Source organism: Pongo pygmaeus, chromosome 12, assembly GCF_028885625.2.
Source record: "Pongo pygmaeus isolate AG05252 chromosome 12, NHGRI_mPonPyg2-v2.0_pri, whole genome shotgun sequence".
In the NCBI taxonomy this organism is placed as follows: domain Eukaryota; kingdom Metazoa; phylum Chordata; class Mammalia; order Primates; family Hominidae; genus Pongo; species Pongo pygmaeus.
The window spans coordinates 106,994,859-107,022,023 of NC_072385.2; the positions used below are offsets into that span (position 1 = coordinate 106,994,859).

General features: G+C 50.2%; 1 protein-coding gene across 4 annotated transcripts in view; it reads right to left on the reverse strand.

The window, feature by feature from the left end:
• Positions 1 to 274: 274 nt before the first annotated feature.
• The window catches only part of DPYSL5 (dihydropyrimidinase like 5), a 135,316-nt gene continuing 108,425 nt past the window's right edge, over positions 275 to 27,165 (reverse strand). For all 4 annotated transcript variants that reach the window (XM_054476124.2, XM_054476123.2, XM_054476125.2 and 1 more), the window contains 11 exons: positions 25,377 to 25,535; positions 22,985 to 23,164; positions 22,098 to 22,166; positions 18,774 to 18,818; positions 17,266 to 17,341; positions 15,877 to 16,033; positions 10,449 to 10,590; positions 8,527 to 8,669; positions 7,869 to 8,076; positions 5,794 to 5,962; positions 275 to 3,707 (listed from right to left, as the gene is read on the reverse strand). In XM_054476124.2, the coding sequence (XP_054332099.1) occupies positions 3,622 to 3,707; positions 5,794 to 5,962; positions 7,869 to 8,076; positions 8,527 to 8,669; positions 10,449 to 10,590; positions 15,877 to 16,033; positions 17,266 to 17,341; positions 18,774 to 18,818; positions 22,098 to 22,166; positions 22,985 to 23,164; positions 25,377 to 25,535 (1,434 nt within the window). In that variant the 3' untranslated portion in view covers positions 275 to 3,621. The remainder of the gene's footprint in view (positions 3,708 to 5,793; positions 5,963 to 7,868; positions 8,077 to 8,526; positions 8,670 to 10,448; positions 10,591 to 15,876; positions 16,034 to 17,265; positions 17,342 to 18,773; positions 18,819 to 22,097; positions 22,167 to 22,984; positions 23,165 to 25,376; positions 25,536 to 27,165) is intronic.

Here is a 27,165-nt window from a genome sequence, read left to right on the forward strand (position 1 = left end):
TTCCCTTTAGCATCTGATTCTTCCTCCTAATTATTTCAGATAATTTGGCAACCTTGTCCCTGGAAATCTGGCACCACTGGGGCTCCTGTCTCTCAGAATTTAAAAAAAAAAAAAAAAAAAATCCAGTCTCTGCACAGGCCTCCCAATGAGCTGCCACCCAATAGGAGAGACAGATCAAGGCTGCCTTTTCTTAGCAACTGAAGCCTTGCCCAGCCACCGTAGAAGAGATCTCTGCCAAACTCCCTCCTCTTTGAAGAAACACAACAGAGTCCAAGTGAGAAGTAGCTACAGTTTAATACAAACCTGCACCAGAACACAACGTGTCGGGCTGTTTAGTTTTTGCCTCAAACGGTGGCCAAAGCACAGGACCATGTGTCATCTTGGGGTTGACACAGTCTTAGCACCATGACATTTACAGGGGAGTGGGGAAGTCACCTGGGTGCTGGGGTGCTGGAGGCTCCATCCCGACCCCAGGCTGTGCCTGCGACTCAGCAGCTGGAGGGGGTTTGGGTTTCCTTGTGGTTCTGTGACTTCTGGGTCAGTATCGGAAAAGCCCTCATCACGACATCGGCTTGACAGAGACCTACTGTGGACTCCTAGCACTACACACACGCACGCACACGCACACACAGTAGCACAATTTTCTGGCAACTTAACCCCACAAACCTAGAGAGCAGCTAAGGCAAGAACAACAGTATTTATTCAGCAAGTACAAGACCAGTTTGAGAGCTGCATTCAGTGCAACCAGAGACCCTTTCATTCCAACCAGGAGCCAGTGGGGCTGGTGACGAAGCTGGCTGGAGCTCTGCACGGGGCAGGGAGCGCATGGTGGGGGCTGACTGCTCATTCGACTCCTTGAATCTCTTTCTGATTTCCATCTAGAAGCTCCCGGGCAAGGGTAGGGCCTATGTAAGGACTGGGGGTGGATGAAGCGATGGCCTACAGTAGACCACTCCAAGATGTGGTTCCCCTGTGCCACGGGTCACGCATCTCTCGGGCGGAGGCACTCAGAGAAGGTAAAGCTTTCCTAGCCCGAGCAAGGATGCTCTGCCCAGCTGGCCACCACCGCTACTGCTGGGCTCTTTGGCATCTGCCCAAGGCCCATGACCCAGTGAGGGCTGACAAGGACAGAGATGGTGTGCACTGCACCAGGAGGCGGTGTCATGGTTTCCCCCATCCCTGGTGGCTTTCCCAGGCCTGGGTCCTCACCCCTGTTCCAATGGCTGCCACTTGCCATGAGCCCCTTCGCCACCTCTGCTCCCTGGCTGACCACCTCTGTCCTCTCAGCCCCTGAGTGAGGAAAGGGGGAGTGAAGGGAGAAGTGAGGGTGTGGACGCAGCTCACACTGCACGGTTAGCCCCCAACAGGTGACTAGTCTTGGCTCAAACACAGAATGTGCATGAGGTTGTTTATAAGAAAGATGAGAAAAAAATCTATCTACCTGTGCAAAACAAAGCAGGCTGCCTACCAGGAAAGTAAGTCTTCTCGTTGGTTAAACTCTCAGGTGGGATCTACAATAGATGTCACCCCAGACCTCCTCTCCACAGCTGGGGTAGATAGCCAAGGTTGGGAGGGTCATCACAGACACTTCTGGGGTCAGAGGACCTCAACTTTCTGGGCCTTAGTTTCCTCATCTGTGAAATGGGAAGAATAATAAGTGCTCCACGGTCATGAGGACCAAGTGAGAGGTCATATATGGAAGTGGTTTGAATACATGAAAAGCACTACAGAGATGTGCAGGGGCTGACTTTTTTGTTTGTCTGTTTTTTGAGATGGAGTCTCACTCTGTTGCCCAGGCTGGAGTGCAGTGGCATGATCTTGGCTCACTGCAAGCTCCGCCTCCTGGGTTCACACCATTCTCCTGCCTCAGCCTCTTCAGTAGCTGGGACTACAGGCGCCCGCCACCAAGCCCGGCTAATTTTTGTATTTTTAGTAGAGACGGGGTTTCACCATGTTAGCCAGGATGGTCTTGATCTCCTGACCTCGTGATCCACCCGCCTTGGCCTCCCGAAGTGCTGGGATTACAGGCATGAGCCACCGCGCCCGGCCAGGGGCTGACCTTTAACTGAGGGTCCAGAAGCCTCGCGCAAGCCTCGGAGGCTGAAATCACATGTGCAACATGAAGTCACTTCCCACAGGGCAGACAAGGCTTAACAAGGGCAGGCGGCTGGGTCACTTCCCAGATCACTGGAGGTGGGAGACACCCAGCCTCTAGTGTTTCCATGGGAACTTCTGTGGGGCTTCAGAAGCAGGGAGGGCCCACCTGGACGGACAGGGGAGAAGATGAGGCCATGAGCCGGCGAGGGCCTGGTGCCGACCACAGGAGATCACGGCACCTGAGCAGCAATGAGGGTTCAACAGCCAGGTCCTGTGGGCCTGGGGTCTCCCTCTCTGGTGTCTGGCGAGCCCCTCTCCCACTCCTCCTCTCTCAGCAGGCATGAGGCCTCTTGCCAGTCACACAGGAGGAGAGCTGAGTCTCTGTCCAGCATGAAGAAGTTATAGGAAGCTGTGTGTGTGTGTGTGTGTGTGTGTGTGTGTGTATGGTGGCAGGCAGAGACAGGGGAAGGCAGAGGGAGTGCTGGGAGTGATCAGGGGCAGAGAGGGGAAAGGACACCTGCTTCCTGAAGGGCTGGCATCTCCGGGGCTAGCATCCCAGGCCCCCTTTTGGAATGTGGAAAACTAGACAAGGAGGGGAGGGGAAGGGGAAAGGGCCAGGGTCTCCGGCAGCCTGGAAGACCCCAGGCGGGGAGAAGAGAGGCCTGTGAGCCCAGCCCTCTCCACTGCCCCTGCCCTGTGCTGTCTGGTTGGTGTCGAGTGCAGCGTCTCCTAAGGACCACATCTATTCCTGTTGCTATTCTATGCTAGTGACACAAGCACCGTTATTTTTCACAGGATGCACAAACAAGTCAAACCAAACTACTGCGCAAACCAAACGTGCAAAACAAAACCATTTACACGCGCCTGGCACCAGCCTCGAGCCCCGCCCAGCTACCCTTCTGGGTCTGTGACCCTCCGAGGGTGTGGGCGGGGCGCAGGAGAAGCTGGCAAGGGGCACCAGGTGTCCCAGCCACCCCCATCCCTGCCCCTACACAGGGCCAGAGGTGGGTTGGGGGAGATGGGACGTTCTGGGCATGGCTGGGAAGCTGACATCTGTCTGACTTGGGAAATGTCACCGCGGGGCCTAAGGGGTGGGGGAGGAGGTCTTTACTTTGAAACCACATCTGCTAAAGTGCTCTGGACAACTGGCCAGTCAGCCAGGGGGCAGGGCACTAAAGTCTGGGCTTTCCCAAAGCCAGTGGAGGCAGGAGTGAAAGGAAGGGCTGGCCAGGGCTCTATGCATTGGGCTCTGTGCATAGTGTGGGCTTCCTGGGCCCCAGAAAAGCCCGCCGAGACCAAGGCAGAAAGGACTACAGCAGGAGGAACACATTTCAAAGTGCCTGTTAGAGTTGGCTCGAAGCACAGTGAATCACTTTGCAGACATAGGGAAGGCTCCGTGGGTCCTGGGGCCCCCCTCGGGTGGTGTGCTGCCCAGCCCAGCCTCTCCTGCCCCTGCAGCTGCGGCCGGAGAGTTGCGGGCTGGTGGCGGCGGTGCGTCCTCACTCGGGGGGCTGGGCAATGCCTTTACCAAATGCCACTCGACCTGCCTCCGGGAGGAGCGAGGATCCGAGCTGAAGCTCGCTTTGGAACGTGGTCATCGATCTGAGAGCCTGCAGGGAAGGAAGCACAGAGGGTGAGATGGGCTCTTGTGCCTGCTGACAAACCACAGACACCCTCTCCTGGAGGCTCACTGTGTGCACGGCCTGAGTGAATCCTCACAGCCACTCCATCCCATTTTACAGACGAGGAGACCGAGGCTCAGGGAAGTTAAGTGACTTGCCCCGTGTTGCAGTGTGTAAGTGGCAGAGCCTGGACTTGGACCCAGGTTTTCCTGATTCAGAGCCTACCTTATTAACTGCCCACTGTGCTAACTTCACTGCCCCATGCCTGGGCATACAGTCTCTCGTGCATGCAGGTCATTGGCCAGCCTGTTGGCACATGGGCCTTTGTACATATGCCTCAGTGAGTAAGCGAGAGAGAAAAATGAGGGTATGCCATTAAACAATGGAAAATGAAAGAACCACAGCCCAAAGGCCCTGCATCTTGAAATCCCATGACTTAGTTACAAAGGGAGGGTCTATACAGGAGAAGGATTGAAAAAAAAAAACAAAACAAAAACAAACAAAACACAAAGGGAGGGAGAGGGAGGGTCTAGTGTCCCGGAGAGCCCAGTGGGACATTCTTCAGCCTGGCCTGCTTAGAACAGACAAGATTTGGGGTGGAGAGGAGGGGACAGGCTGCCTGATGTTTGCTGTCTGGGCAGGCGTTCTGCCCAGTCTTGGCTCTCAGGCAGGAGAGGAGGAGGCTGCTGGTCAGCAGGGGCCCTGCAGCTCTGGGGTCTTTTTGCCTCTCGTGGGTCTGGCTGCAGGAGGAAGGCGGTGGGAGTCCACGCCTCCGGGACTGGCAAGACCTGAGTGTGCATAAACAAGTCTTCTATGCCAGGGTCCCTTTCTGACTCCACTCATGGCCCGCCACTGGTGGGAGTGGCAGTGGCCCTCAGAGTAGTGGAGCCATCATCTCAGCAATGAGACTGGTCCTGAGAGAGGACCCCTCCCCATGGGCTACCAGCACCTCCAACAGGGACCTCATTTCTTCTGCCACAAGCTGCGCCTGGCCCAAAGCAGGGCACACAGGAGCCTGGGCAGGCAGGTGCTGCCCCGTTGGCATCCCTCTGGTTTAGCCCTCTGCTCTCACAGCAGGATGGTTTGTGTATGGGGCTTGTCTCCCCCAGTAAGCTCCGGGCTGTGGGTGGAAGGACCAGGGTCTTGCGCCTCTTGCTGTGCCCATCCCAGCACAGCCCTTACTGAGTGGGTGCTTGGTCTCTCTCTGGGCTTATCCTGAAGGCAGCCTGAAGGCAGCTCAGCTGTGCTCAGGGAGACCCAGGGTCCTAGCCCCCTGCAAGTGGTGGTGACAGTTCCCAGCTAAGCCGCCTGGAGGCCCGAGGCATCTTACAGCCTCTGCTTGTTCTCCACTGAGGGTCATCATTTATGAGCCCGTGGCTCGCAGGGTGATGGGTGGGGGGCGGGGCGGGAAACTGCGGATCATGGCTTTAAGAACTGGGATCGGACCCCCCAAGGAAACCAGAGATTCCGCAGAAGGACTGGGGCCAGGACCCAAAGGACAGAAAGACAAGAGAAAAAACCGGGCATCAGAAGTCAAGAGAAAATATTTTACTTAAAGTTAATAAAATATATACAATACAATTCCAGGTAAAAAAGAAGGTGAAGGTGGGGCAAAGGCGGGAACAGGTGTGGGAAGGTCAGAGGAGGAGGGGGGTAGCAGAAGGAGCACAAAGGCTGGTGAGGAGTGGGCTGGGGCAGGCGAAGGGCCGGTGGGTGCAGTCCCGTGAACCATAGACAGGGCTGACTCTTCTGAGCTCAGGGCATCTCTGGAGCACCCACTGTGTGCACAGCCCTCAAGATGTTTCAAGGGACAAAAATATCTGAACTTAGAAACCCCGAGGAGAGCCCCAGGTGGGCCATGGCCTATTAGAGCATCTGTGCCCAGGGACCAGGACAACCCTCCTGTCCCCACTAATGTCTGTGTGAGTCTAATATCCAAACCAGCACTCATCCCTGGAAATAGGCAACGGGAGGGAGGAGAGGACACAAAAGAAAAGCAGGCGTAAGTCCCACTGCCTGGGTGGGCCACTTCTCCCAGACCCCCGTCCTCCTCCCGTGGCCCCCTGACTCTTACCAGAGAGGCTGAAGCTGGATTCATGAAGGTCCCTCATGCCCCCATGCCGGGTGACAGGCCGGGTAGGAGTGTCTGCGAGTGGGGTTCCCATCTCTTTTTTCCCAGGGTGCACGACAACAGCGACATCCCCCAGGTAGGGAGTGCGGTCCACTCCTCTAACCTTTAAAGTCTAGGGAAGGATGGAGGAGGAGCAGAAGAACAGGACAACACCATCAGAGCTGAGTGATACAACCATGGCCTCCCTGGGGGCCGGTGGGACATTAGACACTGCCACTCTGCCCAAGACCCAAATCACTGCAAGTGACCAAGGCTTCTTAAACCTTGAGTCCAGGGGCTGGAGTTTTCTTGTACCTCCTAAAAAGCATGTGCATATGTGTACGTGTGTGCATGCGTGCATGTATGTGAGTGCACGTGTGTGTGCATGCATGTGTACGGGAGAGATACTGGCTCCCCCTCAACACTGGTGGAAGCCTCACTGAGGTAGCAGGTAGACATCTGAGGAAGTCAACTTTAACCGAATTTCTTTTCTTTTCTTTTTCTTGAGACAGAGTTTCACTCTGTCGCCCATGCTGGAGTGCAGTGGCGCAGTCTTGGCTCACTGCAACCTCTTCCCCCACAAAGTGATTCTCCTGCCTCAGCCTCCCAAGTAGCTAGGATTACAGGTGCCTGCCACGGTGCCTGACTAATTTTTGTATTTTTAGTAGAGACAGGGTTTCACCATCTTGGCCAGCTGGTCTTGAACTCCTGACCTCGTGATCCACCCACCTCGGCCTCCCAAAGTGCCGGGATTACAGGCGTGAGCCACCATGCCCAACCGGAAGTCAACTTTAGAGAGCGCCCTCCCACACAGCACAATGTTATTCCCCACCTTAGGTTCCCACGAAGCCACACCCTTTACTGGTCTGACAACTCTGAGGGAACAGAGGCTAAACACAGCCCCATCTGGAGACGAGAGGCCCCCAGTAGCAATACTAGCTAATTCTGTACTCACAAAGGCAGTAGAGTTAGGAGTCTATATTCTACAACTAGACTGCCTAGGTTCCAATCCCAACTCTGTCACTTGTAAACTGTGTGGCTTTGTGCAAGTTACTTTTCTGTGCCCACAATACTAGTACCTACATGAGAGAGTTGCAGGAGAGCAGATGAGTTAATATGTGTAAAGCTGTTCCAACTGCTCCGGCACATGAGAGGCAACACAGAAGTACGAGCAGTTATTACTGCAGAGGTCATTTATGGTCCTACATCGTATTAAAAAGTGTTATTGGGCCGGGCGCAGTGGCTCACGCCTGTAATCCCAGCACTTTAGGAGGCCGAGGCAGGCGGATCTCTTGAGCCCAGGAATTTGAAAGCAACCTGAGCAACACGGTTAAACCCTGTCCGTCTCTACAAAAAAATAAACATTAGCTGAGTGTGATGAGTGAGAGACCCTGAGTTTGCTTTTGGATTTAGCCCTGCGATCACGAAAGTCACGCTTTCTTCATTCAGGCAGCCCAAGCCTGCGCCCCCACGGCAGACCTGGCAGTGGATTTCTTCACTCATTGGCGTCTGGGAGAGAAGGGTCCTTGGTTTCTCTGAAAGCTCTGAGCCCTCTCGTGCGCTCTGTGTGCCAGCAGTGTGGGCCTCCCGTGTTCAGGTGCCTGCTCCTCCTGTGCTTCAGACAATGCTTTGCAAATGCCAGCTCTACCCCCGCTTGCTTCATCAAGAGTGGGAGGGAGCCGAGCCAAAGCAGTATCTCCAGCCCCCAGCACCTCCTCCACCCCAAGCCTGCGTATCCAGAGGAGCTCAGCGGTCGCACACACTCACATTTCCCACTTGTGCCCTCAGCAACTCAGGACTCCTGCTGCCTGACCACTTAAAATGCCACTCGGTAATCAAAGACGGGGAACAGAAATCAGCATTTTCTGACTCTAGCGTTCCCTGGCCCTGCCGCACCCTCCCCTCTCAACGCTGGTGAGAGGGCAATGGAATTGGGTAGAAAACTGGAGTGAACATCTCTTTGAGATTTAAAACAGTCATGGAGGATGTTCCCCGGCAGGGGGCGCCAACACCCCTGCATCTTCCTCCTCCCACCTCACCTTCTCTCTCTGGACCAGCTTCTTGTAGACAGTGTCTGGGAAGGACCTCAGGGGACAGAACTTGCCGGTGCCCTCGGCGCACATGAAGACGCCGTTCTCATACACGACGCGCCCCCGGCTGATGGTGACCAGTGGCACGCCGTGGCAGCGCATGTTCTCATACAGGTTGAAGTCTCCTCCCTGGACCTGCGTGCTGGCTGAGATGGTCCTGGTGGAGAGGCAATGGCGGGAGAGAAAGCGCTGAGGACAGGTCAAAATGTCACAGCTCCATGGGAGGGGTGAGCCCCAAAGGCTGGTTGTTATGGGTTGAATTGGCTCCCTTCAAAATTCTTCTGCTGAAGTCCTAACACCCAGAACCTCAGAACATGGCACTATTTAGGGCCTTTAATGTAATCATTAAGATAAAGTGAGGTCATATAGGTGGGCCCTAATCCAATCTGACCGGTGTCCTTATAAGAAGAGGAGACAGACACACCAGACATGTGTGACACAGAAGAAAAACTGTGTGAAGATGGAGGGAGAAGATGGCCAACTGTAGGCCAGGGCCATATTTTGTGCTAGAAATAGTGCAAAATTATATGCTTTTGGAGATCTGTAATGCAAGTCCTCTTCAAAATCCCAAGCCCCTCTAGCCCTGGGGACGAGCAACAAACTTTACTTTGTGGCTTCTGGGTCCCACACCACCACATCAGCATCGGCTCCGGGGATGATGCGGCCCTTGCGGGGATACAGGTTCAGAAGCTTAGCTGCGTTGGAACTGGTAACGGCCACAAAACGGTTCTCATCCATCTTTCCTCCAACCTGAAATGTTGCAGAAAGTGTCAAATCAACCAGGTTCTGAGGGTGGGTCTCAAACCCTTGGTCACCTTTGATGCTGGCCCATGGACTTAGGGCTTAGGTGGTCAGGACAGTGGTCACAAAGGGACAAGGCCGTGAGCACCATCTCAGATGAGCCAGCCTGCTTGGCTGGGTCCCAAGTGCTCATTTATTCCTTTCTCCCTTCACCCAGCAACTATGGTGAGTGGCCATGGTTCCATTCAGGCTTCCTGCCCAGGGGCAAATCTGCCTCCTGTTTGTAAAACCAGCTCTGCTCTTGTGCCCACACGGATGAGTCAGGAACCTCCCTTCATCTACTAAGGGTGATATTTTCAAAGGGTTATATACGCTCTAGGAAAACATCTTACTGCCCCACCCATGAGAATACTGTGGACTCTCTTCAAGGGGATTTCCTGAGCCATCTCCTTGGCCTTCCATGAGCTTAGTCTTGAGAACTTCAAATCTCTTTGGGGCTCATACTATTTTGAATCTAATCTGAGATAGATCAAGACCAAAAATACTTATTCTTCATGTGCAGAACAGGTGGTATTCAAATGAAGTCCCAGTTCTTATCTTTTCTGAAAGCAATTAGACAAAATATATCAAATCAAGAGCCTTAAAAATGTTCACATCCCTGGGCCTAAAAATCCACTTCTAGGATGCGGTCTTAAGGAAATAATCAGAAATAATAATCAGAGGCCAGGCGCGGTGGCTGATGCCTGTAATCCCAGCACTTTGGGAGGCCAAGATGGGCGGATCACGAGGTCAAGAGATCGAGACCATCCTGACCAACCAAAATGGTGAAAACCCGTCTCTACAAAAAATACAAAAATTAGCTGGGCATAGTGGCGCACGCCTGTAGTCCCAGCTACTCGGGAGGCTGAGGCAGGAGAACCGCTTGAACCCGGGAGGTGGAGGTTGCCGTGAGCTGAGATAGCACCATTGTACTCCAGCCTGGGTGACAGAGGGAGATTCTGTCTCAAAAAAAAAAATAATAATAATAATAATAATAATCAGAAATGCTGACATACACTCCTGAACAAAGAGGTTTTCCACAGCATTATTTGTAAGTGCAAAAATTAGAAATAGCCAAAAGTCCCAAACATCAGGGAAGGATTAAATAAAGTATGGTACTTTCATTGGAGAAAATATTCAGCCATGAAAAAAGATGTCTTTAAATAATTTTTACTGATATAGGGAGATACTCAGGGTATAGTGTTACATGAAGAAAAAAAATCCTGGTTAGTATAGCAGTTGGTAAAAGAAAAAAATATGAAGCCAGTTATTAAAATAATGTATAGCTGGGTGTGGTGGCTCACACCTACAATCGCAGCACTTAGGGAGGCAGAGGTGGAAGGATAGCTTGAGCCCATGAGTTCAAGACCTGCCTGGGTAACGTAGCAAAAAAGGAAAAAAAAAAAAAAGTACAGTACATGCACAGAACTAAATGAAAGAAATACACTAAAATGTTAATAGTAGTTTAATTTCTAGGCATGGAATTAAGGGTTTTTTTTCTTATACTTTTCTGTATTTTCCAAATTTCCATAATAGGTCTTACTACCTTTCTAATCGGGGGAAAGACCTTTTGTGTTTTGTGTTTTGTTTTTGAGTGAAACAAAGAGCTGGGATTGAACCAGCCCTTCTAAGAACATTCTTTGACAGGATCTGAGGAGTGAAAACACTTATTGGGATTAGAACGGGGATGAAACGGGGATTAGAGCAGGGATCAGATCGTTGTGGGGGGGGTGGCTCTAGGAAACGTACCACTCCTCTCTCCCAGATGACGCTCATGCGGTCCTGCACACCACTCACTCCATGTGGGATCTTGGTGAAGTCTTCCTTGCCCATAGCTTTCTGCTTTGTGGTGAAAGGCCGGTGATCTGATGCCACGATGTTCAGAGTGTCACTGGGTAGAGAAAAGGAGGTGACCAGTAAGGGGAGGGGAGGTGAGGAACCTAGAGGGTGAGGATAGATATAGGGAAAATCCGCCGTGTGGGAACCAGGCAAAGCCGACTCCAATTTCAGCTCTGCCGCTTAGGCCATGTGGCCTCTCATGAGTTACTGCATCTGTGTGAACCTCAGTTTACTCATCTACAGAATGAGTGTGGCACAGTCTGTCTGTGTCACAGGAGACTTCAGTGAAGGCCTTGGGATAGCAATGTTTAAGAGTGAAGATAGCAGAGAAAAGCCGAACTTAGAGTCTAGCTGAAGTGAGATGGTGGAGGTGGTTCTACTCTCATGGAATTGTATGCCAATTCCCTCTCATCAGCTCTCCAACCCCAACCTGCTGGCAACAAGCATTCACAAGTTCAATGTTAAGCTTTGTTGAATAACTTGGACTCATAGCCTTCCTTGGATGTGGGGATTCTAATGGCCCAGAAGGGGAAGGAGGGACAAGCTAGAAGCCTGACTTAATAGACCGAGAGTGGTATGCAAGCCACTCTGTTCTTCCCCAATGCCATTCATGACTACGGTCCTCACACATATATTAAGGCTGTCCTCGGGCCAGGTGCTCATGCCTATAATCCCAGCACTTTGGGAGGCTGAGGCAGGTGGATCACTGGAGGCCAGGAGTTCGAGATCAGCCTTGGCAACATGGTGAAACCCTGTCTCTACTAAAAATAGAAAAAAATTATCTGAGCGTAGTGGTGGGTGCTTGTAATCCCAGCTACTCCGGAGGCCGAGGTGAGAGAATCGCTTGAACCCAGGAGACGGAGGCTGCAGTGAGCCAAGATCGCCCCACTGCACTCCAGCCTGGGGGACAGAAGGAGACTCGGTCTGAAAAGAAGAAAAAAAAAGCCATCCTCCATCCAAGGCTGTGGGTGGCTAAGGGACAGGCAGGCCCTTGAGGGGCTCCTGGGTCAGAGAAGACGTAGGGAAGAACAGGGAGAGAGGGCTCATGGCAGCAGATCCTTTGCCCAATGAGGGAGGCAGGCAGCTGGCCCGGATTCAGAGATCTCTACAGGCCAAGGGCTCAGAGGCAGTGAGGGGCGGAGGAGAGAGAATGCCCACGCAAACCAGGCCAGGGAAACCTCAGGAGGAAGTGGCTTTGCAGGGGCAGAGAAAGGCCTGGCTGGAGCAGGGGGGTCAGGTTGGGGAGGGGATGACTGCTGGGACCACACTGTGGGTGCCCTGAAGGTCAGGGGCAGGGGTCCCATTGTACTCTGTAAGAGGCCCCAGAGCCTTGTGAGTGCCTGTGGGCCATCTAAGATGCCCACTCCAGGAGACTGTGGGGGCAGAAAGCATTATCTGACCTGGTGAGGAAGCATATTCTTAAGGCTCTCAGATGATGGCCAGTTAGCTCCATAGGGCTGTCTCCACGGGGGACCTGGCGGGGCTTATCAGTCTCAGCTCCCACCCAGTGACTAATGTCTTTGGCCAAACCCGTGGTGAAGATGCATCGCTCTTCCTGTGCAGTAGGCTGGGCCTTCCCTGGGCCAAAGAGGCTGCTCTGGCCCTTGCAGAGACTCTTTGCAAGAGATTCTCCCGCAGAGCCCCAAGGCTCCCCACACTCTCTGGACCTGCAGAAGCCCCAACAGATGAATGGAATCTTTAGGGTTTCCTTTCTCCTGAGGGGCCCTCTGGATACCTGAGCGGGGCTCAGGGCAGAAGATGCCCATTGCAGTCATGAAGGGCAGGTCAGGGACCCTGAGAGCAACAGGCTCAACTCCTGCTCTTTAACCAGCAAGTCTTCCTGAGCACCCAGCTTTCTGAAAAGGCTCCTATACAAAGGTGCCCACTAAGCAGCCGTGAATGACGGTAGTTACATTCTAGGAGGCCCTCTGAGCTCTCTCAGTGCTGCCCTGAATCTGGGAGATAGGAAGCCCCCATCCAAACCATTTAAAGTTTAAAACATGACTGGCTTTGCCAAGTACTGTACAATTTTATATGATCAAATGAAAAAACTTCTTGTCCCTTTAAGAAGCCAGACTTTAGGCCAGGCACAGTGGCTCACATCTGTAATCCCAGCACTTTAGGTGGCCGAGGCGGGTGGATCAGTTGAGGTCAGGAGTTTGAGGCCAGCCTGGGCAACATGATGAAAAAATACAAAAAATACAAAAATTAGGCTGGGCACAGTGGTGCAGGGTGGCTCATGCCTGTAATCCCAGCACTTTGAGAGGCTGCACTCCAGCCTGGGAGACAGAGTGAGACCCTGGCTCAACAAACAAACAAACAAAAAACGAGCCAGCTGTGGTGGTGCACATGTGTAGCCCCAGCTACTCAGGAGGTTGTACCACTGCATTCCAGCCTGAGTGACAGAGCCAGACCCTGTCTAAAAACAAAAAACAAAAAACAAAGAAGCCAGAATAAAGCATAAATAGTTATATCTATAGATTGTACTTTTTTATTCCTGTAGGGCCTAACAAATCACAAATCATGTCCTAAAGTAGATAATTAGGAAACAGCTCATATTTCTTATGGGAATAATAATTGGTGTCTGAATTTTCTATCAAGTATCTTGCATCATATAAATTATAACCAATAATGTGTTACAAAAGCAAAATTATAGTCATCATAAATTTCTATAAATAATTAAAATATTAAAATTATGCTCCAAATCCTATAAAGTAGCACCCATTTACAATATGCACTGATTAAAAAGGGATTCAGACTATTCTCATAACACAAAAACTACATTTCTATTTAAATAAATAGAATTAATTTAAATAATTAAAATACATTCGACAAAGTAGGCTAGATATAAAAACTTAAATTATTCAATGATACTTATTCCCCCCCAGTCTATTTGAATTTGTGTGGGTTTGGGCGCTGTAATTTGGGTGGGTTGAAGCACTTATTATCTTTTTTGTTCTTTCAGTAAATTTGCTTGTAGCAAGCAGGGGTGTTTCAAAAGATTCTTGACCTTGGAACCAAGCCCACATTATTATAGTGGAGTCTTGGTAATAGTTTCTTTTATTGTATTGCTGATGATGAAAAGGAGGTTGATTCTTCTCAAAACAAGCTTTTTTTTTTTTTTTTTTTAAATGAAGTCTTGCTCTTGTTGCCCACACTGGAGTGCAGTTGCGCGATCTCGGCTCACTGCAACCTCCGCCTCCTGGGTTCAAGCGATTCTCCTGCCTCAGCCTCTGGAGTAGCTGGGATTACAGGCATGAGCCACCATGCCCAGCTAATTTTTGTATTTTTAGTAGAGACAGGATTCTACCATGTTGGCCAGGCTGGTCTCAAACTCCTGACCTCAGGTAATCTGCCTGCCTCCACCTCCCAAAGTGCTGGGATTACAGGTGCGAGCCACCATGCCCAGCCAAAACAAGCATTTTTTAAGAGTAAGAGCTGATCTAGCATTTCTCTCTTCATCTTTACCCTCCATATTTATTTACATAATGTAAATATGTAAATATTGTAAGAGCTGCCACCGCCTGGCACCCACCAAGGCTATGGGACAGAATACAATGACCATCCCCATGCCATGGTGCTTACTGCCCTCCACAGAGGTCACTTTCGTCCACGCCCCTATCGATGGCTCTCCACTCCACTCGCATTGGCTAAGCCCCTGCACCCCCCAACTCTGTTTAGGTTGTGAACATAACGGGATGAGAGTGGGAGTTTTCCAGTGGTTGGCAACCAGAACTGAAAGCTAAGGACATGGATGAGACAAGCACCTTATTATCTAAGAGAGCCACCTTCAGTGGGGCCAGTCGCTTCCCTCCACTGCCCCTGCACCATCTTAGAAGAGGCAAATCCCCACCCCCCAGGTCTAGAAAGTGGGACCCTCGGAGGGAGACTGAGGGGTTGGCAGGATGGAGAGTCCTGGCATTCCCTCCCCTCCTCTTTCCTGAGTTGAGTGGGGCTTCCATACCCTCTCCCCACCAGTCCACCCTGAAGACAAGGAGGGCATACTTCAAGAGGTTCACTTATGGAGAACAGAGCTGAGAGCAGTGGGCATCTGCCTGGGCTGTGGGCTATGGACCTGCCTCTGAGCCACAGGGAGCAGAAAGGCCGTGTGGGCTTCCTCTGGGCCTCAGATACTGTAGAAGGTGGCCAGGCATAAGTTGCCTTGTGTGGGTCCTTGTTCACAGAGGCATTGCTAGTGCTGCAAGCTAGGAGGGATGCATGCTTGGGTATGGAGAAGAATCCCCTCGCCTTTTGTCCTCGTCCTCCTACCCCAACCCAAGCTGAGCTGGGGATCAGGAGGGAAGGAGATGGAGTCTTAAACTGGATGGAACTTTAATATCCAAAAGTGAAGAGAAAGCAACGTCTTCTCCCCCAATTTTTTTTTTTTTTTTTTTTTTTGAGATGGAGTCTTGCTCTGTTGCTGGACAGGCTGGAGTGCAGTGGCATGATCCTAGTTCACTGCAACCTCTGCCTCCTGGGTTCAAGTGATTCTCCTGCCTCAGCCTCCCAAGTAGCTGGGATTACACGCACACACCACCATGCCTGGCTAATTTTTTGTATTTTCAGTAGAGACAGGGTTTCACCACGTTGGCCAGGCTGGTCTTGAACTCCTGACCTCAAGTGATCCACCCACCTTGGCCTCCCAAAGGGCTGGGATTACAGGCGCGAACCACTGTGCCCGGCCCCAAAACGTTAATAGGAGAGAGAAAGAAGCTGCAAGCAGTTATTGGGATAAAACAAAAACCCTTCCATGATTGGGTCCCACTGAATTCAGACTGTTTCCTTTAGATTGGGATTGCATGGGAAAAAGCAGTGTCAGAAATAAAAGAGCTGGAGAAAGGAGATCTGGAGGAAGGGTGTGGGAAGCAAAGGGGGAGAAAGTGCAGAAGAAAAAGGGAAAGGGGAAGGAAAGGAGGAGAAACCCACAGAAGAGGGATGTACAGACAAGGGGCACACGGGAGCCAACGAGAAGAGGGAGAGGTGAAAAAAAAACAGAAAGGACCCCTACATTCTAGGATAAGTCACAGGCCACGTTTTGCAGCTCCCCACTGGGCTTTAGAGTAAGAGATCAATGTCCTTTGAAATTCCGAATAACCACTGTTCACAGTTCTATATGTGCTCTTCACTCTTACACTTCAGAAGATCTCACTCCATATCAAGCGGTCATAAAATCCCAATAGGATGGCAATTATCTGATGGGCTCAGAGAAGGTAAGAAAAGCACAATCATCCCATGGGCACAATGAAATCAAACCTAGCTCAGATTTGTTTCCTGGGCCCTCTATGACGTCTTCCTAAAGATGTACACATCCCTGCAATGTGCTGCTGAAACGCCTTACTTGGCCAGCAGGCTCATGAGGTAGGTGGAGGTGTTGGTGTCCAGTCTCAGGGGAGGCACCGTGACGAAGGCAGCCGCGTGGGACCAGTCCTGGTGGTAGTAGTGTAAGCCTGTCAGCGTGGCATGTGCAGTGGTGGTCTCAGCCAGCACAACCTTCCCTGGAAGAAGAAAGGTCAGAACCATAACCAGGAAGCCACCGAACCCGAGAGGTGTGCGCCTCTCATTTTACAGGTTTAGGAGCTGAGGTCAGAGAGAGGAAGGGACCTGCCAAAGCTCACAGGGCTTTTGAGAGCACAGCTGGGTTCAAGCCCAGAGAGCTTCCCTATTCTCCTGCTGACTTAGGCAAGGAGGACAGAGGGACATGGGCACCAAGGCCCGGCAGGACCAAGCGGCACTTTGAGGAGTCTGGTTTGGACGGAGCACGGTTGTGTGCAGGGTGCTGTTGGCAGACGGAGCTTGACGGTGGGTGAACAGGCACGCAGGGCCATGAATGCCCGCTAAAGAGCAGTCTAGACTGTTTTCTGGACAGGCAGGTGCTGTGAGCAGCTTCAAGAGAATGGTTGAGGTAGGACAGGGACGGCCGTAGCAGGGCTGGAGGACAGGGAGACAGGAGGTAGGAGCAGTCACCAGGCTGGGACGACAGTCTAGGTGAGACCCTCCAAGGGTCTTCAGTGAGGGGAGAGGCAGGCGGTGGGATCTAGAGGGTGATAGAGTTGAAGGCCGGGATGCCCTTGCTTCTGATCGATTATAGTTGAAGGCTGGGATGCCCTTGCTTCTGATCTGTATCCCCAGGCTTGTGACTGTGACTTTGTTTCTCCTGCTACCAGCCCCTTACCAGCACCTGGGGCGGGGCTGGACTCCAAGCATCTGCAAGCCTTTAGGTACTGCCAGGCGATCCGCAACAGAAGCCATACAAGTGCCCCTCGGACTCATACACAGGGTTCCAGGAGGCTAGAAAGGAAGCTGGGCCCACACACTGTTCTTTCTTTAGGGACTTCCCAAACAGCCCCTGAAATGCCCACTGAAACTGGTCCAGCATTTTATGTTAGTTGCCAAGGCAACTGCTAGTAAAATCTATGAGGCCAAAAAAACACTAATTAATGAGTGGGTTTAAAACTTGGAAAATTTTACCAGACCCAGGAGAAGTGACAGACACTTCCGTAGAGCTGTTATGCACACAAATTTGCAGAAGAAAAAGCTCATGTTCTAGCAGACTAAAGCCAGGATAGCACAGGGCGGCTCTGAGGAAGATGGTGGCAGATGAAAGGGAAGGGCTGGCTCAGGTCCTGGTCTCAGGAGCTGGGGCCAGGAGTGAGCAGAGCTGATGGGCCCCGTCCGTCTCCAGTCCCTCCACTTGACCTACTCTGTCCAGCCAAGTCTATGGACTCACCTTGCATCTTAGCAGCTGCGATAACGTCACCAGCCGAGATACTGGACACGTTGACCAGGTAGATTGGACAGTGAGTCTAAAGACAAGAAACAGTGGGAAGTAGGGAGGGTTGACCCATAAACTTCACGAGCATCAGAATAACCCCAGCAAAGTCAGCCCTGGCACCAGCGCCTCCCCCTGCGTCACTCAACCCCACCCTCAAGGTGAGAGTCCTTAAGCAGGGAATGCAGGGCTGGCAGTCAGGGCGAGGTTGCAGGAACTGGATGATAGGGGGAGGCAGAGAACAGCCTCCAGCACCAGAACCCACCAGGAAGCCCAGCCTGTGAAGTTCAAGACTGTCAAGTCTGAACCTCACATTTTCTCCCATCTGACAACCATGACTGTAATTTAAAAGGGGGGAACTCTTTTTCCTATTTTAATTTCCTATTCATAAACGTGATGACCTAGAGTTAGTTGTGTATTCTATATCTAAAATTACGATGCCTCCTGTCTGAAGGCTGCTTATCAGTAGACAGAATGCACCCTGGAGATGAACAAAATACAAGGGGGTTAGGGTTTAGAGTCTAGGCAAGAGAAGGCCGACCTTGCAAATGGACACCTGGACTGTAATACTGGTTAGCTTTTTCCCTACTAAGCTGTGCAACCACTGTCCATGGCTTAACTCCTCTGAGCATATGCTTGAGCTAAAAGGCAAGGAACTGCCTTTTTGTTGTTTGGCTCTTTCCTTATTCTGGGTTAAGTTCCATCAGGAAGTAATTGATAAATAACTATTGTCATGACAATGAAACAATGTCCTTGTCCAGCGGCCAGAGCTCTAAAGTACAGTTGGGAAATTCTGTTTCCCCAGATGTTATTCCGATTCTCTTTGCTTATCACATTAGGAGGATGTAGAGTTTAGGAGCTGGACTGAGTTTACATGTGAGCAATGAACTGAGCTTCAGCAGGCTCGGCGGGATGGAATGGAAAGCTGGTGGCGAGAAGGGTGAATGCAAGGACGGTGGGCATGACAGCGCTCAGTCAGCAAACAGTTCTGGGGTCCTGTGGGCCAGACATGGTGCTGGCACCCAGAGCAGAATGGGGCTGCATCATAGAGGCTGGTTTCGTTTCTTTTTCCTCCCTCCCTCCCTTCCTTCCCTCCCTCCCTCTTTCTTTCTCTTTCTTACTTTCTTTTTTTTTTTTTTTTTCTTCAGAGTCTTGCTCAGTCACCCAGGATGGATTGCAGTTGGCGTGATCGTGGCTCACTGCAACCTCCACCTCCTGGGTTCAAGCAATTCTCCTGCCTCAGCCTCCTGAGTAGCTGGGATTACAGGCGCATGCCACCACACCCAGCTAATTTTTGTATTTTTAGTAGAGATGGGGTTTCACCATGTTGGCCAGGCTGGTCTCAAACTCTTAACCTCAGGTGATCCACCCGCCTCAGCCTCCCAAAGTGCTGGGATTACAGGCGTGAGCCACCATGCCTGGCCGAGGTTGGCTTCTAATCCCACAGTGGAGATCGGTGGACTTACCCTGTTAGCAATGGTGATAACACGATGAGTGGCTTCAGCTTCCAGCTGTTAGAAACAAAGGACAGGAGGAAACCAAACTTCACCATCTCCTCCAAGGATACCCACACCATACTCTCCCCTTCGTGGAGCAACTGCACCCACAGGGGTTGGCTCGGGGCAAAGCCTGGGCAGAGGCACTAACCTCCAACCACCTTGGCTCACAGTGAGGGAGAATTCTAGGTCTTACAATATCAGGCACGTCCTTGCTGGATGCTACTTGGGGCTTAATTAAAAGGCAAGGAAACAAAAGTAAATAAAAACCCAAGATCATGTCTCTCCTTGTTTTCTGGTGTATTCTCTCCATAGCCAACTCAGAACTGCAGCAAAGGAGAAATAGTGGCTGATTTGACTCCGGAAATTAGCCTAGATTAGGGTTTCTGCGCATGGTACTATTGGCATTTGAGTTGTATAATTCATATATATAATATATATTTTTTTTAGATAGGGTCTCACTCTGTCTCCCAGGCTGGAGTGCAGTGGCATAATCATGGCCCACTGCAGCCTCCACCTCTAGGGCTCAAGCGATCCTCCCACCTCAGACTCCTGAGCAGCTGGGATTACAGGCATGCACTACCATGCTTGGCTAATTTTTTTTTTTTCCAGACGGAGTCTTGCTCTGTCGCCCAGGCTGGAGTGCAGTGGCGCAATCTTGGCTCACTGCAAGCTCCACCTCCTGGGTTCACACCATTCTCCTGCCCCAGCCTCCCGAGTAGCTGGGACTACAAGCGCCCGCCACCACGCTCGACTAATTTTTTGTATTTTTAGTAGAGACAGGATTTCACCATGTTAGACAGGATGGTCTCCATCTCTTGATCTTGTGATCCACCCGCCTCGGCCTCCCAAAGTTCTGGGATTACAGGCATGAGCCACCACACCCGGCCCATGCTTGGCTAATTTTTAAAAATTTTTTGCAGAGATGGGGGGTCTCCCTTTATTGCCCAGGCTGGTCATAAACTCCTGGGCTCAAGTAATCCTCCCGCCGCAGCCTCCCAGTGCTGGGATTACAGGTGTGAGCCACTGCATCCAGCCGAGTTGCGTAATTCTTTATGGTGAGGGGTGTCTGCGCATCGCAGGATGTTTAGCAGTATCCCTGGCTTCTGCTCACTAGATGCCAGTAGCATCTGCCCTGCCCCCCAGGTTGGGACAAGCAAAAATATTTCTACATATTGCCACATTTCCCCTGGGGAGCAACATCTCCCCTGGCATAGACCCAGGGCCCCGCCACCTTTAACCAATAAATAATGGCGGTGATAATTATTGGTATTACGACCACAGCCAAAGCCTTGCTCTTTCCCTTGTATTAAGTAACAAAGAAAGTCTAGTGTGTGTGTCCACCCCTTGCTCTCTCCTGTTCTCACAGGCACACCCTCTGTGTTTCAGTCAAATCTGGTGTGTGTTTCTCTACCAATTCAGAAGTGCCAAACAGGACCTATATTCAAGGGCTCTGAAACACAGGCACAGATCAGGATAGTGAGGGGGGACTCCTCAGTGGACCCACTGGTGGGCCAACTTGGTTTCTGGGTAATGGCAGTGCCACCACATCCTGTGTCCTGCTCCTTGTCCCTCGAGGCCTCCCCCTCAATCCCTCATGGATAACCAACCACCCATCTGCATTTTTAGGCTTCGAAGAAATGAGAAGTTTCTCCCCCTCTTCTAAAATAGTAGAGAATGTGTGAACAGGGTAATAGGGCAGGAAGGCGTTATTCGTCTAATGTGGTCCCTCCAGAGCAGAATTCTTTAGCAGGGGGATTGTAGGGGATTTGTGTCAATGCCATGCAAAACTGTGCACAGGGATAAAGCCAGAGGGCAGGCGGAAAACAGAGCTTTGAATGACCATCTCAGCAGGTAATGAGGGGGAGGAGCATAGACTTGTATGTGTCTCTTGTTTCTGGTGGAAAGGGTCCAAAGCAGCAGTCCCCAACCATTTTGGCACCAGGCACTGGTTTTGTGGAACACAATTTTTCCACAGACCAGGACAGGGGTGGGGCAGTGGTGCTGGGGAGTGGGGAGGGATGGTTTCAGGATGAAACTGTTCCACCTCAGGGCTGGGCACGGTGGCTCACACCGGTAATCCCAGCACTTCGGGAGGCTGAGGTGGGTGGATCACTTGAGGTCAGAAGTTCGAAACCAGCCTGACCAGCATGGTGAAACCCCGTCTCTACTAAACATACAAAATTAGCTGGGTATGGCGGCGCATGCCTGTAATTCCAACTACTTGGGAGGCTAAGGCAGGAGAATCGCTTGAACCCCGGATGCAGAGGTTGCAGTGAGCCGAGATTGCGCCATTGCACTACAGCCTGGGCAACAAGAGCGAGACTCCATCTCAAAAAAAAAAGAAAAAAAAAAAACAAAGAAAGAAACTGTTCCACCTCAGGTCACCAGGCATTAGTTAGATTCTCATAAGGAGCGTGCAACCTAGATCCCTCACATGTGCAGTTCACAATAGGCTTCACACTTCTATGAGAATTTAAGGCCACCACTGATCAGACAGGAGGCGGAGCCCAGGGGGGGTCTCAGCTTGCCTGCTGCTCACCTCCTGCTCTGCAGTCCCTTACCGGTTCATGACCTGGGGGTTGGTGACCCCTGGTCCAAAGTATTCCTCACATGCCCAAAGGAATGTCATCCCCCAAAGGCAGAGTTTATAGTTTGAAATTTCTTCTAACACCTGAAGGCCTTTTCAGTCTGTCTTTTGTCTCTTGATTCAGTTTTGGGCACAGCAACCCCAGGTGTGCTGACATTGTATCCCCTAGATCCTGGAAATCAGAATCAAATGGGAATTTCACCCGTGGAGAAAATGATGCAACATATATATATATATAGACACATACATGTATGTGTGTGTGTGTGTGCGCGCATATATATATGTATGTGTGTGTGTGTGTGTGTGTGTATGTACATATATGTGTGTATATATATATATACTCTATCACCTTGGCTGGATTGCAGTGGCATCATCACGGCTCACTGCAGCCTCAACCTCCCGGGCTCAGGTGATCCTCCTGCCTCAGCCTCCCAAGTAGTTAGCTGGGACTACAGGTACGCACCACTATGCCCAGCTAATTTTTTTTATATTTTTAGTAGAGACAGAGTTTCACCATGTTGCCCAGGCTGGTCTTGAATTCCTGGGCTCAAGCCATCTACCCACCTCAGCCTCCCAAATGTTGAGATTACAGATGTGAGCCCTTGTGCCTGGCTAATTTGTATGTTTGATGTCTCCTCCATCCTGGAAGATTCTGTCAATCTACATGAGAGATGCTGACAAAGGCTACAGGAAGTGTTTCTCACCTCCTCTGGACGGCTGATCTCAATTCCTTCTGGGCCTGTGATCCCCAAATCTAGTGCCTCCTTAGCACCCTGGATAACAGCAAGAGAAAGAAAATGGAGAGAATCACAGAGACACCGTGTAAGAAAATACTGAACCCAAGGGACAGTGAAATATGCTAGACACAGCCTGTTTCAATAGGCTTGCTTCTTTTCTCACTTCTGCAGTGTTTGTCGTCTAAAGAAGGCAGAGCATGCACAGGCTGCCCATGCAGTGGGGCTCTCCTGATTCTCACTTCATAATGACTGAACATATCTTGTTCTCTTAAAAATACAGTTAAGTATTATAACTAGCAACAGGCCTGGGACACCAAAGACAAGCACTCTTTACTGATGTCAAACTCAGAATTCCCTCTCTGGAAATCGAGACTAAGCTCTAGCTTCCAGCAACTCCTAGGCTAGCCCTTACCCCAAGACCTAGGAGAATGCACCAGAGGCTTATCCTTCCTGGTGCCATGAATAGATCACTTTAATGTCTCAGATCCTCTGAAGAGGCCAAATGGAAAGCGGATTCTTATTTATTCTGTATATCAAATCTCATTAAAAATATGTCTGAGAGGTGCTCCAAATTCTCTGCTATAATAGAATTTAAATCTCATATCATTAGAATTAAGACATCATCACCTAAGACTTAGAAGCCTTTTTGAACCATAAAAAGAGATTTGTTTTTTACAGACAGTAGTAAAGTTTGGATTTTCTGACCAAGATCTGACAGCTGGGGTGTCCACACCTCACACTTTAACAACTGATTTTGTCTGAATCCTGTGGGATCAGTGACGGGTAGTCAGGAATCCCCTGAGAACTGTCTCCACTGGTGTCCCTCCATCCAACATTCTTGGCTGCAGACTTGCCTCGGCCACAAGCTCCCCATTTTCAGCATGGACGCGGGCGATTGCCCCAATGTCCTTGCAAGCGTGCAACACTTGGTACAGCTCACTGTCTCGAAGCATGTACAGGTCCTTGTAGGTCATGAACATCTGGAACGAGTTGACACCCTTCTCCCTCACCAGTGTCTCCATTTCTGCTTTCACCTGGAGAACAAGTAGAAAGGCAATGCTGCGTGAGGGCAGACACCCAAGAGGCCGACTGGCAGGCACCGGCCCAGCATGGGGGAGATGTGGGGCCTGCCCCAGCTCAGTCTGTCGGGTGACCCCCCACACCTCTCTATCTCACTTTCCTCCCACCCCACAGGCTGCTGTGAGGTCACCTGAGTAGATGGATGCTGAAGTACTGTGAAAATTGTCATCATGACACAGTTTAGGAGCCACATTGTTACCTTATAGGCACGTTTCTCCTGTCACTTAGGCCTGTCCCCTATGTCTGTCTCCAAACCAGCCTTAATGGTAAACATAGGAATAATGATTTTAATTTCTGTGGGCTGTTCCCTGGAATTACAAAGAAGGCCTACTAATGCTAAAAATCCAGAGGTCCTGGGAAAACCGAATTTAGGAACAAAGCCAAACATGAACAAAGTTATGAGAGTTAAGATAGTCCTAACAACATTATTTGTACTAGGAAAAACATAGAAGCAACACTGGCCTGATAACAGGAAAATAAGTTCAGGCTCATCCACTTGGTAGAATATTAAGTGGCCATTATATTGCTGGTCATGAACTTTGCAGCAAAATAGAAAATATTCACACCTATGCAAAATAACTACTCTGTGAAAGCGTGGATGAAAAAAGATGGGAAAGAAAGAGGTTTAACAACAGAAATGGTGTTGGGGGTTACTGGATTATGTACTTCCTTTCTTTTCTATTTTTGACATCTATAATTAGAAACATTTATTTGATTATTATAAAACAGAATTTTAAATTCCTGATGCATGAAAGTCGCCATAAGCTCCAGGAAATTAGGGAGGGTTGGCCTGCCTTCTGTGCTGCTGGGAACCTGAGCAGACCCTCTATTCTAGGCCAGCTCCAGGGGAAGTAGAGAGTGGCTTAGAGGTAGAGGCCCCTCACCCAGGAGAGTGTCCAAAAAGGAGACCCCCATTTGAGATAAGGAATGGCTGACATTCAGTGTGATCTGCACCTCTGGCCCAGAACCGGGAGGAGGTCTTCTATAAGGGCCAGGTCAGAAATAATGAAGAAACCGGGTGAGCCCCCAGCTCAAGGCTAAGACCCGAGGGCAGAAATATAGTGAGGCTTTAGATTATCATCTCAGAAGGGTGTTAGGCCCTTTATACCAGAGCCTGCAACTGAAGAACTTCGTAAAACTTCTTTTTTTTTTTTTTTATGATTAGGAACAGAGTTTATTTGAGCTCAAAGCTTGAGGATGGCCACCTGGGAGCACAGAGTCAAGCTGCCCTGAATATACACTCTGATTAGCAGCAGTTACAAGTGGGTTTTTAACAGAAAATGAAGAGGCAGTTCCTAAATTGGTAAAACTAATAATGCTTATTATTTTTATGATTCTGGGGCACCCATCAAAGTACTGGTACATGGGGCTTAATAAATAATTGATGAAAGAATGAACATCCAGACTGCTACCCTGGGCAAATAAGCAGAAAAACCCCAGAAACAAAGCCAAATCGAAATGCCTGTACATCAGGAAGAGCAAGGAAGTGGGAATCCGGGGAGAGGAGTCTGGACTCTGACCCTGGGGCCTGGGCAGGGGGAGGACAGGAAAGCCAGAGGCCAGGGGCACAGACACAAAGGAGGCACAGAGGCTGAAATGAGAAAGGCTCAGGGGGCGCCAGCCTCAGTCACAGACCAGGACAGCCTCGATGCTTCTCAGAGCAGAAGGTGGGCCCCCAGTAGGAAAAAAGCATACCACCTTCCATTCATTCCAGACAGTAATGAGGCAGGATGGGAGCCTCAGTTCGGAGACCTCAGCGCAGTGTGGTGGACTCTCAGTAAACATAGGATATGGGATATGACCCTCTGCACCTGAGCCCTGCTCAGGCCACTGCTCAGCAGCACTGCCCATGACCTATCAGTGGTGCCCCACATTGACACGAGATGGTAAGAGCCTCATGGTCAGAGCAATGAAACTGCATCCCCAAGGCCTGGGCTCTGGCCTTGGCCTCTCTGTGCCTGCCAGAAAATGGCTCCTTAAGTTAAGCAGCACAGGCCCACCCACTCCCCTTATGGAATCCCAAGTGTGTTTTCTTTTGGCATTGTGGGGAGCTAGGATGGTAGTGGGAGGGCTGCCCCACACAAGCAGGAGGCACTGCACCCCAACCAGCCCCTCTGCCTACAAGACCACTTGTGCCTTCTTCTGGGATCCCACCAGCACTGTTACCTTGGGTGCCCACCAGGTGATCCCCACGTGGAGGGCGTAGTCACAGCAGACCTTGGGGTCGGCCAGACCCCGGCACTTCTCATAAGCATCCACAAGGGAGGTCTCCTTGTCGGGCAGGACGTGGCCAATGATCATGGTGGTACCTCCGACGAGTGCTGCCTGGGAAGATGGGAAAAGGCAGTCTCATCACAGCCCTGCCTGCCCCCGAGTCGATGACGTGGTGAGACATGGTCCTCACGGTCCATTCAAAGACAGGCCCTGCCTCACAAGAGGCTGTGAGGACCAAGGGCAGCGAGGTTTGGGAAACTGTAAAGAGCCATGTGGAAGGGCAAGAGCCAGCGCGACCTTCATCATGACCACAGGTCCCCAAACCTGCTTCTTCCTCAGCCAGGGTTTCAGCTTGGCGTGCTGGAAAAACCACATCGTGGGTCACCAGGCCTAAGGCCTATCTTCCCAATGAGGAGATTCTCTCCCCAAACGATTTTTAGCCAATTGACTCTATAGATAACTTGATAAAATGTCTGTATGTAACTATAATATAGTGTTGTATCATATAATAACATAATATTGATTGCATAATCAAATGTCTGTTTATATAATTTACTTAGTTACACACGTATATTTGAACCACGATATATAAAATGTTAATTTGGATATATTGTTTTGTTTTATGCTCTCAAATTTCATGAAGCAATTTTGTTCAAACATTTTGCATGCATCTTCAACCTCAGGGTCTTTGTCTTCAGTTTTTCTAAGCATAGGGGCTTCATTTTCATCTATCTTGTTTGAGACAGGCATTTTTTAGATGCATGTGTGATTTATCAGTGAAAACTGATCCTATTCACAACTCTGCAAGATACCACTTTAAAAAGAAATTGTTAAAAAGCCTCACTCGCAATCATAGAGTGAATCCCCAGGAAAAATGACTAAATCTGTATTAGAGATTCCCCCACTCAACTTTTTAAAAGTGAATTTCATCAGGGGACTTCTGTGACCTTCCAAAACTAGCATCTATCAAAGGCTATTTCAGGCTAATGTGTTGTTCCCAAACAAAACTTAAAATAGAATTAAAATAAGTGAAAGTGGGTGCGGTGGCTCACACCTGTAATCCTAGTACTTTGGGAGGCTGAGGTGGGTGGATCACTTGAGGTCAAGAGTTCAAGATGAGCCTGGCCAACACGGTGAAGCCCCATCTCTACAAAAATACAGAAATTAGCCGGGTGTGATGGTGGGTGCCTGTGATCACAACTACTTGGGAGGCTGAGGCAGGAGAATCGCTTGAACCTGGGAGGTGGAGGTTGCAGTGAGCCAAGATCGCGGCATTGCACTCCAGCCTGGGCAACAAGGGTGAAACTGTCTCAAAATAAACAAATTAATTAAATTAAATAATTGAGAGATAGTCCTATAACATGAGAGTCTTTGTGAGGGCTCTAAGACAAAGTGACTCTTTTTCTGGTGAAAAATGGTTTGAGTCCTTACAGTGCTTCATAGCTCCAGGTTCAAGTCCCTGCTCTGCTCCCTCGTGGTTGGAATAACCTCTGCCAGGTTACTTAACTTCTCTGGATGCAGAGTCTTTACCTACACAATAGGGTGGCTTCCTTGTTGGGTAGTTGTAAAGGTTAAGTAAAACATTGCTTATGGAACAAATGTGGTAAAGTATTGTCCTAACATGTGTGTTTAGTTACTCAGAACTTAGGTTTTTGTTTTTGTTTGAGACTGGGTCTCGTTCTGTTGCCCAGGCTGGAGTACAGTGGTGCAATCATAGCACACTGCAGCCTCAAACTCCTGG